Source organism: Gymnogyps californianus, chromosome 7 (assembly GCF_018139145.2).
Source record: "Gymnogyps californianus isolate 813 chromosome 7, ASM1813914v2, whole genome shotgun sequence".
Lineage (NCBI taxonomy): Eukaryota > Metazoa > Chordata > Aves > Accipitriformes > Cathartidae > Gymnogyps > Gymnogyps californianus.
In genome coordinates this window covers 41,607,429-41,621,335 of record NC_059477.1, presented here as the reverse complement: position 1 = coordinate 41,621,335, position 13,907 = coordinate 41,607,429, and the positions used below count along the sequence as shown (strand labels likewise).

The 13,907-nt window shown below is 40.4% G+C and overlaps 1 protein-coding gene across 2 annotated transcripts in view; it reads right to left on the bottom strand.

Moving 5' to 3' along the window:
• Window positions 1–8,271: 8,271 nt before the first annotated feature.
• MBD5 (methyl-CpG binding domain protein 5) overlaps window positions 8,272–13,907 on the bottom strand; it is a 147,141-nt gene continuing 141,505 nt past the window's right edge. For both annotated transcript variants that reach the window (XM_050899575.1, XM_050899577.1), the window contains 2 exons: window positions 12,100–12,175; window positions 8,272–9,765 (listed from right to left, as the gene is read on the bottom strand). In XM_050899575.1, coding sequence (XP_050755532.1) covers window positions 9,694–9,765; window positions 12,100–12,175 — 148 coding nt within the window. In that variant the 3' untranslated portion in view covers window positions 8,272–9,693. The remainder of the gene's footprint in view (window positions 9,766–12,099; window positions 12,176–13,907) is intronic.

Sequence of the window (13,907 nt, the reverse complement as noted above, 5' to 3'; positions counted from 1 at the left end):
AAGTTTTAAGATCAAAATCAATAAACCTATTACACTTCCCTTTCATTTGGTAAATAATTGTGTTCATTTTGCTGCAGGTTCAGCTGTCCTCCTGATACACTTCATTCGCTCTTGCCGTTTAATCCGTTATTTTATTAGATACTTAAGTCACCCTTATCAGACAGTTAATAAGAGGATCACTGTAGATAGTTAGTAGCAACATCTTCCTCTGAAAACTAATTAATAGAAATGCAACATTCGTGTCCTTTGGAATTTGGCTCAGTTTAAACCTCTTGCTAACGAAGCACAAGAAATCATTAAGAAATATGCAGAGATGCTTTGAGGTTTGTTAGAAACGGACATTGCCCGTTGTATATTTAGGTGTTGCTTAATAAGAAATGATCTTTTCAAAAGTGAAAGCCTTTCGGCCTCAGCTCTGGAAGACGAATGCGTATTTTTGATCACGCACACTGGTTCACAGCGCTTGACCTTAAACACGCAGAGATGTTTTTACCAGGCTGAGGCCCTGGCCAGATGATGGGAGCGCTCCCATCTCCAGGTGGGATCTGCTGAACAAAGCCACCCGCGCACCTCAGCTGCTCCGCAGGGCGCCTCCCGTCTTCGGGTAGATTCAGACTAGATATAAGGAAGAAATTTTTTACGATGAGGGTGGCGAGGCACTGGCACAGGTTGCCCGGAGAGGTGGTAGATGCCCCATCCCTGGAAACATTCAAGGTCAGGTTGGATGGGGCTCTGAGCAACCTGGTCTGGTGGAAGGTGTCCCTGCTCATGGCAGGGGAGGTTGGACTAGATGAGCTTTAAGGTCCCTTCCAACCCAAACCATTCTGTGAGTCTGTGATTAGGAGGGTGAGCATGCAGGAACAGCAGAGAGAGCTCAGTGTGGGGGACAGACGTGATAACATCTTGTACAGATTCCGTAATTAATTTTAATTTACTTAATTAAGTATTTAGTCTTTGGGGAAGGAAGATGAAAAAGTTGCTTCATAAACTGACAATGGGCGATTGTTCTCGGCTTCTTATCCTGGAGGCACGCAGGATAATGAGAGCTATAGAAATGCTTGGACAGATTGATTATATAGAGTAGATAGGAGTCCCCCGGCACAGGCTTCTCGTACATTTGCAGAGTAATGGATACCTCCTCGCTCTTCTGGTGTACGTCACCGCTTCCCATCTTCGCAAGAAATTAAACTGGCTTTGTCTGAATGCAGCTACTGGGGGACAAACGTGACAATATTGAAATAAAGAAACACAGAAGAGAGCGGACAAACCGGACTGAATTGCCCGCGTCTTACATGGGCAAGAGTGACGCAATGCAAAATCAAAATTTGGAGACATCAGTAATCTCTGATTTGAGGGGGGGATTATACAGATTTAGATCCAGACTCCCCGCACCCACAGAAGCATTCTTTATGGAGTTACTCAGAAAGATACCCAGTGTAAGATCACTTAAAAGCGCCACATCAGGAGGTGATGCTCGGAAAATGGCAGCTCGTTACACTTATCTGACTTCTTGGGTTCACTATGTGGAAAACTAAAATTTCTCCGCCAAAGCAAATTTTCATTTGAAGACTTACAGCTTGGGTGGCTAATGAAGTGGTTACAGCTTTAACCTCTGCCAGAAAAATCATCCCTTCATCAAACATTAAATCAACAGACAACAGAAGTTGGGGAAATGATGTTATTAAAATTCTAATGTGGAAATTCCCAATACTTCTCCCCAGCATACATAAAAATAAAATGGTATAGATATAAAAGAAATCCAACAGATGTAGCGTCATATGGACTTGCTTAATGGCAATGCTTAGCCTTTCAAAAAAAGATTTACATCTACATTCACTACTAAAACTTGACATTTGCATTGAATAATTCATAATTTGTTGCTTGCTGTGCTTTGCTGCCTTTCTTATACTCCTAAGTAATATTAGCTCTGCTGTTAGTGAAGTAGATCAGTTCTAAGAAATGCAGATATTTTGTTGTTACTCTGTAAGACGTGAATATGTATTTAGCTTTAACCCGTGCTAAAACTTCCCCAGCGAGAACTCTTTGCCTATAATAGAAATGCTCTGTACAGATTTAATTCGCACCATTACTGGGCTTCAGCCTAATTCTCCCACAACTATTCCAAGTATTTTAACAAGAATCACATGGAGTTTGGACGTGTGTTTCCATGCCTACATGTGTCTCGTTTTAAGACAAACTCATTCCACCTAACTCTTTGTACGGACGCAGATGAGGTTGCTGTCAGGGCTCTTCCGCCAAGCTATGGAGACCTTCTCCCTTTACAGCCGTTCATCTCCCACCGCTCTCTGACCCGAGGACAAAAGGAGAGGTGTTTGAAGATACATCTGGGTTCAGCATCTGTACAGAAACTTGTCAAAGTGGGTGCTAAAGCAGGGCTTAATATGCAATTTCTATAAAATTTAATGCCCCGTTGCAGGTTTTAGGGTTGCATGGTATTCCACGCTGGTACTTTCATGAATCTCCTGAAATTTTTAAAATCTCATTTTAATTCTAACACTTTATTGTCTATTTTAATTATTCCATCGTAACCAAGTTATGAATGACAAAGGTTTAGGTAGTATCAGGTTTTCCCTGGCACTTATCTGCAATTGTGAGAGAAGCAACCGGTGCTTGTGTGGACCTGCGGGCTCTCCTCCCGCCTGTCGCCTTCCTGATGCCGTCTCAGGGAGAAGTTTCTTAGTTTATTCATCCAGACTGATGGATCAAATAACGCAACACAAATTCAGTTCACTACTATAGCACCTACAGCACACGCTGAAGGGCCTAAAAACTTTATTTTTTAATTAAGTTAATCTTTTTCCTCACCAGTGGCCAAGCTTGCTTCCCTCACCTGGAGCACTGTTCTGCATCGTACCCTGAAGACTTCACTTGAAGAACCAATATCCACAAACTCAAAGCATGGCTATCTAATAAGTCTTTCAACATGTTTTTGGGTTTTTTTGTTGTTGTGGTTTTTTTTTTTTTTAAATTTAAAACTCTCTGTTCTACATAGCTTATACTGCTTTTAGTTCAACTTCCACTTAAAATATCACATACATGATCAGGCTTTATTATGCAAAAAAAGTTCTTGCAGAGCATGCCAATGCAGCCTTAGGACTGTGGGATGGAAATGTAAAAATTTTACGTTGAATAACTGGAGTAGGGGAGGACGTCAGTGATGCTCCTTGCTGCTGCATCGCTAATTCTGGACGTTCCTGCCGATCAAGGAAGGCGAGAAGGACATCCATACCTGGCTCATAATGTGCAATAACTTTCCTCATAACTTAAAAAGCAAATTAACAGAAAGGCTGTCATGACATTACCTGAAATGCCAAAAGCCTCAAATTTCATCATTCGTCTTAACTTCACTTTTTTGTAAAATACATTTTTGAGTATCTGAAAAATGAAGAGCAGGCTTGAGATGACTGGCACACAGTTCCTTAACTGGGGAACGGAGCAGGCGTGCCACTGGGATATCTATTTTTGAATACTGTGATGACACCTTTGTGGCCAGGAAAACAATTCTCCTCTGTCGGGTTGGCTTTTTGGATGTCTTTCTGTAGCGATACTGGGAGGAAGAATTACAAGTTCTCCTGTTAATTATTTTGGTTGATGAAACTCTTAAGATGTATGAGACCAAGTCGGGGAACTACAGATTTTGGTCACAATTAAACAAATGAAGAATAGGATAGAATAGAACAGAACAGAATAGAATAGAATAGAACAGAATAGAACAGAACAGAGGAAAAAGTTTTCCCTTATTCTTCAGGGGTAAATCTTCACTTTTTCCCTCAGAAGCAGAGAGCAGCTCCCACGATTGAGAACAGATAATGGCAACCCCCAATACTTTTTATTATTTTTATCACTTTTTCTCTTCCTAGAGAAAAATCAGCGAGAGGAGCAAGAAATTATTTTCCTGGAACTGAAAACGAGCGGTATTTCTACTGGGAGTTAAGAATTGCTTCTCTTTCAGAAAGGCCTAAAACGATTGTGATTTGATGAGATGGAAACTTCTGAAGTAGGATTAAAAAAATGTCTATTCTGTAAAGCCGTTTGCCGTCTGAAAAGTTGGTGGCTCCTCATAGCCCAGACTCTGCAACACCTCCCCGCCTATGCCCACATGCTATAGGTACACGCGAAGCAGAAATCAGCTGAGGAGAAGTTATATATATTTTTTGAACCGAAAGCATTTATTCTTCCATATTTTTAGGCTACTATTCCTCTGTTTTTTTTGCACTGCAGCCTTAATTTTGGTACCTTGACGTTTCCTCACGGCGAGAATGCTTCTTTTTCCTTATCTGTACAGTCTCTCATGATCACTGGTTTTAGAGTTAATAGGTATTAAGGTCATTAGCTAGGTGAAATCGTTAACGCCCGCAGGAGGACTTACCTGCAAACATTCTGCACCACCAGACCCGGCTGCGGACGTGGCTGTAACAGACTTTGTTCTCCCATCCCATATTGTAACTGGTTTAGCACTGTTCAAAGCCGGACTCAAACTGCGGCTCGGACCCCGCTCGCTCACTCATTGGTATCGATTTCTGCCTGGAATTGTAAAACGCCGGCTGATACTGCACGTGCCCGGTTGTTCTCTTTGCCTTGTGGCAACCTACGCTAAAGCTTGCTCGGGGTTTGTGCATAGGAATACGTGGGGATGCTCTCACTCTGCCATCTCCACTCCGCTTCGTCCGGGCAAGTACGTCAAAACCCTTCCCATTTCCCATATCTTGTCCAAAGTAGGAATTTCCAGAAAGAACTATTCTCTCTCTCTCTCTTTCTTTTTTCTGTTCTAAATCCTAACCCCTTATCTTCTGTTGGGATGGCACGCAATTACAGACAAATACTTATCTCGCAGCAGGTAAAAACGTGAGAGATGAAATCTCCAGAACGTGCTTTCGTGGGGGATATTTCAAATCAAATCTCCGATTTTTTTTGTTTTTAAAGCAACAACAAAAACTGCTTTTAAGTGTTCACAGCCAATAAATAAATTGTAAAACCTGGCAGAGAGAAATGAACTACGGAGGCCTGACTTCCCGCTGCTTAGCTTTCAAATGCAAAGCAAATATAACGTATTACTGTTCCAGTTCATAGCGGCTTACTCCAGTTTGCACGCGAGTTTAAAGAGCCGCCTGCAACGCAGGGTTGCAAGCGGCCGGCGGGACTTTTTGGGGTACGTATGCTTGGGCAGCATGTGTTACAGCAATATAAAACCAGCCCCTGACGCAACCTCTGCATTTGAGCAACATTGTAGGAAATACGTGAGCGCAGGCTCGCTCTTTTACAGTAAACCTCTCGTGCGGGATAACCGGGTCCAGAGACGCCAGCAGCAGGGCAGAAATGCTTGGCGCGGTGGGCTGCGGGCTCCCAGGGCTCGGGGGTTCCCCGGGAAGCCCCTGGGCTCGTAGACAAATTTTTTTGGTGGGTTGTTTCTTTTTTTGGAAGTCTCGCAGTGTTTTCCTACAGTGGATTCGAAACCAGTGTGAACGGTGCTTGCAGTGAATTTGGAACTAAATGATCTGTTTACGTGTTTGGGTTTTTGTAAATCAGTAATGTGCTTAAGCCGCTGGGTTAATGGTATTTTGGGGGGAATTCTGAAACGTGAAGGTTGAGCTGCTCAGTTAGCACTGGTAAAAACAGCAGAGAGAGGGAGGGGACCGAGGGCTGCGTTAACGGAGCGGATCTGGTTTGACTTGGACGAGAAGGTCCTGGGCTGTGTGAGCAAAAGCTTCAACAGCCATCGGCTTCCTCAACTTACCCGTCGGCCGTCGCACCCGATGACATTACCTTCACGGAGGACGCAGCAGGCAAACTAAGGACAGGTAATCGGATTTGCAGTCTTAACTGTGAATTCTCTTGGCTTTTTATGCATTTAAATCAACCTCAACGTTGTTGGTGGCTATTTAATTTGATAGCGGTGCCCGTGGCCCCGTTTAGGACTGGGCATCCCATCGTGGCATCTTACAAATACATAGGAAGACAGTCCCTGCCCCGAAGAGAACATCACAGTAACTTTTTTTTCTGGTGATTTAATCATAATATTGACAACTTTATCAAAAATTACAAAACTGATATTAAAAAAATCTCTAATTCTTAGTAAGACTAGAATGGGTTTTTTTAAAAAATAGAAAAGCACTTTTATGCTACTGCTCTTCTGGAATTCTCACATTACAACCCTACATAGCAAAATACAAACCGTAGCTAAGAAAGGTAGCAGTCCTAAGGTAATTCAGTCCACCACGAGCCCTCTAATAGCTCTATACCATCAAACTCAGGGACTCCAAAAGGATATCACATTACTGGTAAACCTTCTGCAAAGCTGATTTAGGAAATACCTTTAAATCTTAAGTTCTTTTTAACCCCTAAAACCTTAGACTGTGAGGATAACAGACCTGGGACATCAGAGGTGGGGGGTTTTTTGATTTTTTTTTTTTTTAAAACTATGTGGATATCATTTTTGCAGCTGATACCAGCCAAACGTTTTCTGTCAGAAGTGAAAATATGAAGAAAATCCATTGAAATAAATGAAAATATTTTTTTTTATGGTGTTCACAAAATGCACCATAATAGAAAGAGGAATATTTCCTTTAATTTGAATGTCATCTGAATGACTCAACCACATTGTCACCCACTTAGCAAAAGAAAGCATAATAAATAAATAAATAAATAGACAAGAATATGTAACACTTTACATCCTCAAAGAATCACGTAGTTCCCTAATCTACCGAGATACTGATTGACATCGTGGGCTCGCTTTACTCAGCCAGTTCAGTTTCGTGTGATTGTGCCATATTAATGACAAATAAAGTGTTGTTCCACTTTCCACAATGGAGTATTTTTTTTTTTTTCCACCTTTTAAATATAGGAATTCTCTCTTAAATTAGAAAGTAGGCAAAAAGTATTTTTTAAATTTTCATTTTTAAGTCTTCTATTAGAAAAAATAGAGATTTATTAAACAAAAAATAATAAGGTAGAAAGAAGGGTTGGGCCTCCATCAAAAAAGTATATTATGCTTTAATGCAAAGAGAAAGAAATGGCTCTATGGGCAAAATTCAAGTATGAGTGACCACTTTTTTAATCGTAAAGTAGGTGCAACATTTCTTAAAATGTTACAACACTGCATGACCTGTAATGCTCACAATATTTACATTAACTGCTTACATGAAACCATAAAAACTCTAAAAGAGAAAAAAATTGGTATGGACTGAAACAAACTACTCCTAGCACCCACATCAATGCCATTATTAACCAATGAAATCAAGTGCACAAAAATACTTTACATAGTCTACTGATGTAAAGTATACATTGGTGAGAGAGTACAAACCTAATTCGTTAAAATGCCAAAGGAAGGGTCGGTCGATACAAACTCAGTTCTAGGACAGAAAGCAAAGGGAGAAAGAAACTAAATCGAGACAGGCGCTCGCACACGCACGCACACAGACGCACGCACGCACGCAGTGATGAATTAAAAGCCACGCGGGTGCGGACAGACAGCAGGAAAGCGGGCTGGCGTGGAAAATGGACAACATCGACTCTTGAAACGAACACATCAACTCGGAACAGAAAAATGCGCGCTAAACTACCTCCCCCCCCCCCGCCCCCAAAATTTAAAAAAAAAAAAAAAAAAAATAAAAATTTTTAATAAAATCAATCACTTCACATGAGCTTGCATGGAGGACGGTGGCGTTACAGAAAAGACAAATGAACCTACCCCGCGGAAGGAAGGGCTCCTGCCTCCAGGCCCCTGTAGCCAGTGTAGCTATTGCGATCCCTCGGGCTGGGGGGGAAGGAGGAGCGCGAGCCGTTTTGCCAGACATGAGAAAGGCCAGGGGCGAGCCCAGAGGTAGTGCTGCGTGCTCGGGCACGCGAGAGCCGAGGCTGGGAAAGCCGCCGGGTCCCGTCGTCCTCGGGGACGGCTGGTCTCGGTCATGTCCTTCAGAGAGAGGAGTTTGGGACTTGGGTAAGGCGGATGGGAAGAGGAGCAATGAGTTGTGATCCTGGCGCCGCGTGCCGGGTATCTGGAGAGCGGCGATACCGCCAGCTTCCCAGGATGCTGATCACTGCCAGTCCTTAGCTAGAGAGTGAGATTTGGGAATTCGGGGGGGGGGGGGGGGAGAAAAGGAAATCTGAGGTAAGTGGTGGTCCCGGACGAAGAGGGAGGGGTTACGGACTCCATCCCGGGACTGGGAATGGTGAACTGAGAGTTATTTCGGGAAGCCTTGGAGACAAGAGGATGTCATTGCTTCCATCACCATCACCACCATCCGTGTTAAAAAGAAAAATGAAATAAAATGGAAATAATGTTGTGCTACACTTCCGTTCGTTAATTTTATAATGGCTCATAGCTTTAGACTTTTAAATCTGTAGTGTATTAATTTTTTCTACATATGTTTCACATTTCTCACTTAATATAACATAAATAATTTGGTTAATAGATTTAACCTGCACATTTCAGCCACATTAATATATATAAGAATCTGTTAATGGTATAAATAATTCTTTTTAAATAAAATAAATCTGATATGTTACATAATACTGATAAAAATTACTGTTGCTAATAGTTTTGTAAGCCACCCTTAATTTTTTTGTTTTAATACTGCGAGATGGATACTGGAATTACTTTTACGAACGCTGCGGAGCATGCCCTTTCATTCTACTGCAAAACCAAACCGTAATCAATACTGATCACATTATTAAAGCAGGGCCTCTGCCCCCTTAAAAGTAAACACGATGGTTAATGACGTTAGATAATTTACGCTAATAAATCTAGGGGTTTTGAGGGGTCAACGTTACGGGGGATATAAACTGTTTAGTTTATCAGGTGGCTATGAAACTTTAACTACAGAAATGGTTGACTAAAATAGTCCATCTACTTTTTTTCTTTTTAATAAAATCTACAGCATTCTACTTTAAAAGCTAAGTAAATAAAAACGCAACCGATAGTTGCAGCCTTTGAATTATTAATTAGAGCTGTGATCCCACATCCCGTTAGGAATCTGCAAGGTTGCACTCTCCTACAGAGACCTGAAATGGAGTACAGTACTTCCAGGCAAGGTTCATTCCAAACAGACAGTATCAATGAACACTCAGTGGCGTGAAGTGTATGTCATAATTAAGGTATTACATAATCATGCCTTCTCTCTGCTGTTAAATACAAAAACAGCATCTTTTACATTATCATATAAAAGCATTTAGGCTGTATTTTTATTTATCACTTTACACTGGTAGTCTCTTGTATGTGTACTCAATAGAAACCAAAGAATTTTGTACACTATTTTTTGTACAATAAAAGATAAAGTGTGCATTAGGTACGCTTGTACATGACAATATTGTACAATATTTACATTTCAGATATCACCATGAAATTCTGTATTATCTATATACACAATGAAAATTTCTCAGAAACATTTGGACTATTTCTTATAATCACAATTTTAGTATTATAGAAAAAAATTTCAGTAATCATCTGACATTGTTACTGCAACCTGTCACGATTTCTGATTGGCTTCTCCAGCAACCGCTATCCCTCCTAATCATCAAAAATATTGTACCACTAATCCGCGTAGCACCCTGTGATGGTATCTATCTGTCTTCATATAAATATTGATATAACCACGTCTATATCAATACCTACATATAGACTTAAGTGCACGTTCATTTTGATAAGTACTGGACCAGTAACAAAGACATTCAATGTTATCTAGAGATCTTCCTCCTCTTGGGTTTTGGAGGCTTCACTTGTCTGTCTCCCTGTGGGATTTGGTGGACCTAAAAATAAGTATATTTAGAAGTTAGCAAAGAATATTGGTCAAAGTAATCAGCCAGTAATCAATGAGCTACAGGATTGCTTGAGGTGCAGTTATGAAACGGTTCCTATTATTTCATGTCTGCATAGAGGCCCAAATTAAAAGGAACTTCAAGAACTTTAAGGCACCGGGGAGAAAAAGGTCGATGCCGCAACCTGTACATCTCAGACCTCTGCTACCCTGGAGAAAGGTACCAGCTACAGTAACTGTGAGACCGCGTCATCGGGAACTGAACCCGAAACTGCAATTATGTCAAATTCTCGGAGACAAACCTTTACACATCGTCGTGACAAGAGCAATAAAGTGGGAAGTAGGTGGTGAGAAAATATTGCTAACAGGGAAGAAGAAGAGAAGTCAAATGCAGGTCTGCGGTAGCACTATTAAGGAACAAGCTATGTTTAGCAAACTGTCTTCACCTAATTATTAAAAGGGAATATTCAATTTCGAGCTAAATGCTAGATTAATTTGAGTGCGAAGCAGTTTTTCATCAGTGACTGCTCAGGAGAAAACACAGCCTCATTGGAAGAAGGGACGTGGAGGAAGGCGCTGGCGTCTAGCGTGGAATACCACCACCATCTGTCGGCGGAAGCGAGCTGCTGTTCTGGGAAAAGCAGCCTGCAGCTTCCAAACAGCAGTCAGGCAACACTAACAAATCCTTCAGCAATGGGCTAAATTATTTCCTTGGGTCCTTCCTGAATTCCTTCAGACCGCTAACATTTACTACATATTTATTGGCTCTTACCAATAATGCTTTAAGCTAATTAGCTTGTTTGCACATGCTTTTCATTTAAACTGTAACTGATGTCTGAGCAGCAGTAGCTGAAAAAAATGCAAGTCACTAAAAAGAGAACCGTTGATTCCCCATGAGTGTTTCTAGGAATCATAATCTTTATGGAAATAAACCCTGATCACAAATTTTGTGACCAGGTAATTAAAATATAAATCAAGACTATGTAATGACATGCAGGCTGGTACATCAGCTTGTCTGCATTACAAAACAACCAGATCAGCAAATCCAATTACAGCAGTTTCCCCTGAGCCAGTTTATATCATAGTTAAAATGCACACAGCACACAGTTTTTAGTATGAGTGGATTTATAAATGAAAAAAAAAGGTATCAGCAGAATGGTCTGGTCCAAACATACAAGTGGTGGCATAACTGACACAGAAGATGTGGGTGCCAAACACGTATCCCATATTTATTTGTAACAGATCTACAATCAGATCCTGCTTTCCTCTTCCTTCCAAAGACAAGAGGAAAACACACGTCGTTTTAAATCGAAACTCAATCTCATTTTGTAAAATTCAGAAGCTTACACAAAAGATTTGATTTTGTAATTACTTATGGCAGTCATTAAAAGCTACTGAATAACTTATTTAATATTTCTTGGTAGCTCTGAAATCAGCTCTAAGTCTGCAGTTCTGTATACATTTCCTTTTATATACTCCAGAAGCTCCCCTGAAGTTTTACTACTGCTTCTAAATATGCATGTGCACAAGCATCTTCAGTACTGAGCGCTGAATATCAGGAAAAAGACTTTTTTCTGTATTCGAATGTTTTATAATTAATAATTTGAATAATTACCAACGATAAGATACAGGAGGTTACATGTGCTGTGATAGACCTTCTTGCATTTCTAAGTGTGCTTCAATGAAATTACAGCCATGTTTTAAATATGAAGATGAGTACATTATAAACCAAATTTCATATTAGAAAGATCGTGGGCTTCCACAATAACAGTGTAATTATTGTAGAAAGAACATCGTTAGATTTGGTATTGGGAATACTCTTTTTTTTTTTTTTTTAAACTTACCTTTCATGACAATATCTTTCATTTCACATGAGGAAAACTTTATTCAAAGAGTTTTACATTCAAAAGAACGATGCTTTTAAATGTGATTTCAGTATCTTGCTACTCAAACTGAAAAACACTTGAGCCTGATTTTGTGTCACTAGGCAGAGGAAACCCATGGAATATGAGTGGGACTGGAACTGATCCAAATCTTATCAGGCTGCATGTGTAAAAGAATGTCCGGGAATCTACCTTTGTGAAAAAATTATATAATTGGCAACGCAACTAAAATTCGACAACTCTTCCCATTTTTCAGAATGATTAGACATTTTCAAACAGTTTTTAATGCAGGAGAAATATTGAAAATTCCACGTTATTTAAGAAAATGGAAACAAAATTTACGTTAGAAAGCAACCCAAACCAACGCTCCCAGTCTTCAACTGACACACACGCAGAAGCACAGAAAAAGGAGAAGATTATTGCGAACGTGAAAAGAAACTTACATTCCCAGACATTTTGTCTAGTTCACTCATGGCCTCGTGTATAGCAGCTTCTAAATGGTTATTTAGCTTTCCACTTCTAGGAAGAAAAAATTAATGCCATCAGTAATTCTTAGTAACAGAAAAAAACTTAAAAAAAAATATTAATAAGCACATTAACACATTGGACACATTCTACTAACTGTAGAGCCTCCCAGGTTGTTGTAGCACAAATAGCAAGATCAGCCTATGTACAATATTATGCAAACTAAAGGCTTGCGTTGTAATTACAGAAGAAAAATTAAAGCCAGCACTTCAATGAGTTGTATGGTTAGTTACAATATCCACAAGACAGATTACATCCATGAATAAAAAGCAAGAGTACTTCACGGTAACGTAGCATTTTGTGCAATCTTTTTTTGAAATCATTAGCAAAGGGCCAGACTCTCACGGGTTTTGGTCAGGAGCAGAAGAGGAGTACTCCCGCTACTCTGGACTCTCTTAAAGACTTCAAGTGTTAATAAACTTCTAGTGCCAGCTCGCCTCTGCCTGCTTCCCACTCCATGTTACATGCTGCATTTACTTTGTAAATGCGGTTACATTTCAGCAAAGCTTTTGTGAAGGACTAAATATGTACACTGCCATCTTCTTGAAAAATCAGTGCGTGAGCTGCAAAGTTCTCCTCTTACCCAAAGCGCAAAGTTAAATATCCCTTCTAACTTTAAATAGCCAGAGGAAAAGAAGTCGTATTAATCCTCTAAAATGGTGCTAGTTTTACCCTGGAATGACAGCACACCAAGGCTATGGTAAAGGTAAGGTAAAGACTTTCTTCTTCCAAACCAAAAGTTACCCCAAGTCACTGGGCAGCTCCACACACATCTGATTTTACAGTGACATTTTGGATTTATGTATGTTTCTTTAAAGAAGTTTCCCACTTGAACACCATGCTCTGCATGACAAGTCATACTTCTGTGGCTCCATGTTCACACCTCAAAGAGTTTCAAGCTAGCAAATCGTACTTGAGCACGAGTTACTATCATTTGTCGACAGCCTGTTGAGGATCTGTGCTTAAAAGCAGGCGCATATATATATATATATATATATTTAGATGGGCTGGTTCATTCATGACTTCAACTGAATAGGTAAATTTAGAAGAGTAATGAACATGAAGAGAAAGGGCTGAATATGAGATGAAAGAGAGATTGCCCTGGAGATGAGAGACATTATTATGAGCATCCATCACAACATGCTCAGGAAGTAAGAAAGTACTGTTATCCCTGCTCTGGAGATGCAGAAATGAGGGGAGGAGGACGAGAGCCATCTGCGTCATCAGGGAAGATGATGGCAGAGACAGGTAAGAGAACAGCTTGTCCCAAGCTAGCACGGATGGTCAGGTCACTAGGACCGTCCCTCACAGGAGGAGACACTTTCTAAAAAAAAAACCCTTCCCTTTTAATAAAGCAAGCAAGCTCATCATGCCAGCTGGGACATTCTTCCCTGGGACTTCAAGATTTATAGCAACTAAAAGCATTGGCAAAAGATTGACAAGGAAGTAGCACAGATGAACTACATGACCAGCGCTGCTCTACAGTAATTCCGTCCCCCTAATTCAGCAAAATGATTTTCAAACCCATCACTACAGCTGGGAGATCGAAGATAGGAGATCAGAGGGTCTGTTACTCACGATTCAAATAAGATATTCCCCACCACCATTTTGCATTGGTCATCTGCGCTATACCAGGGCATGAATTGCACGAAAACTTAAAAAAGCTAGAAACCTTACGGACCTGACTGCACAAAAGTGAAGTAAAATAGGACTTCAGCCACATATG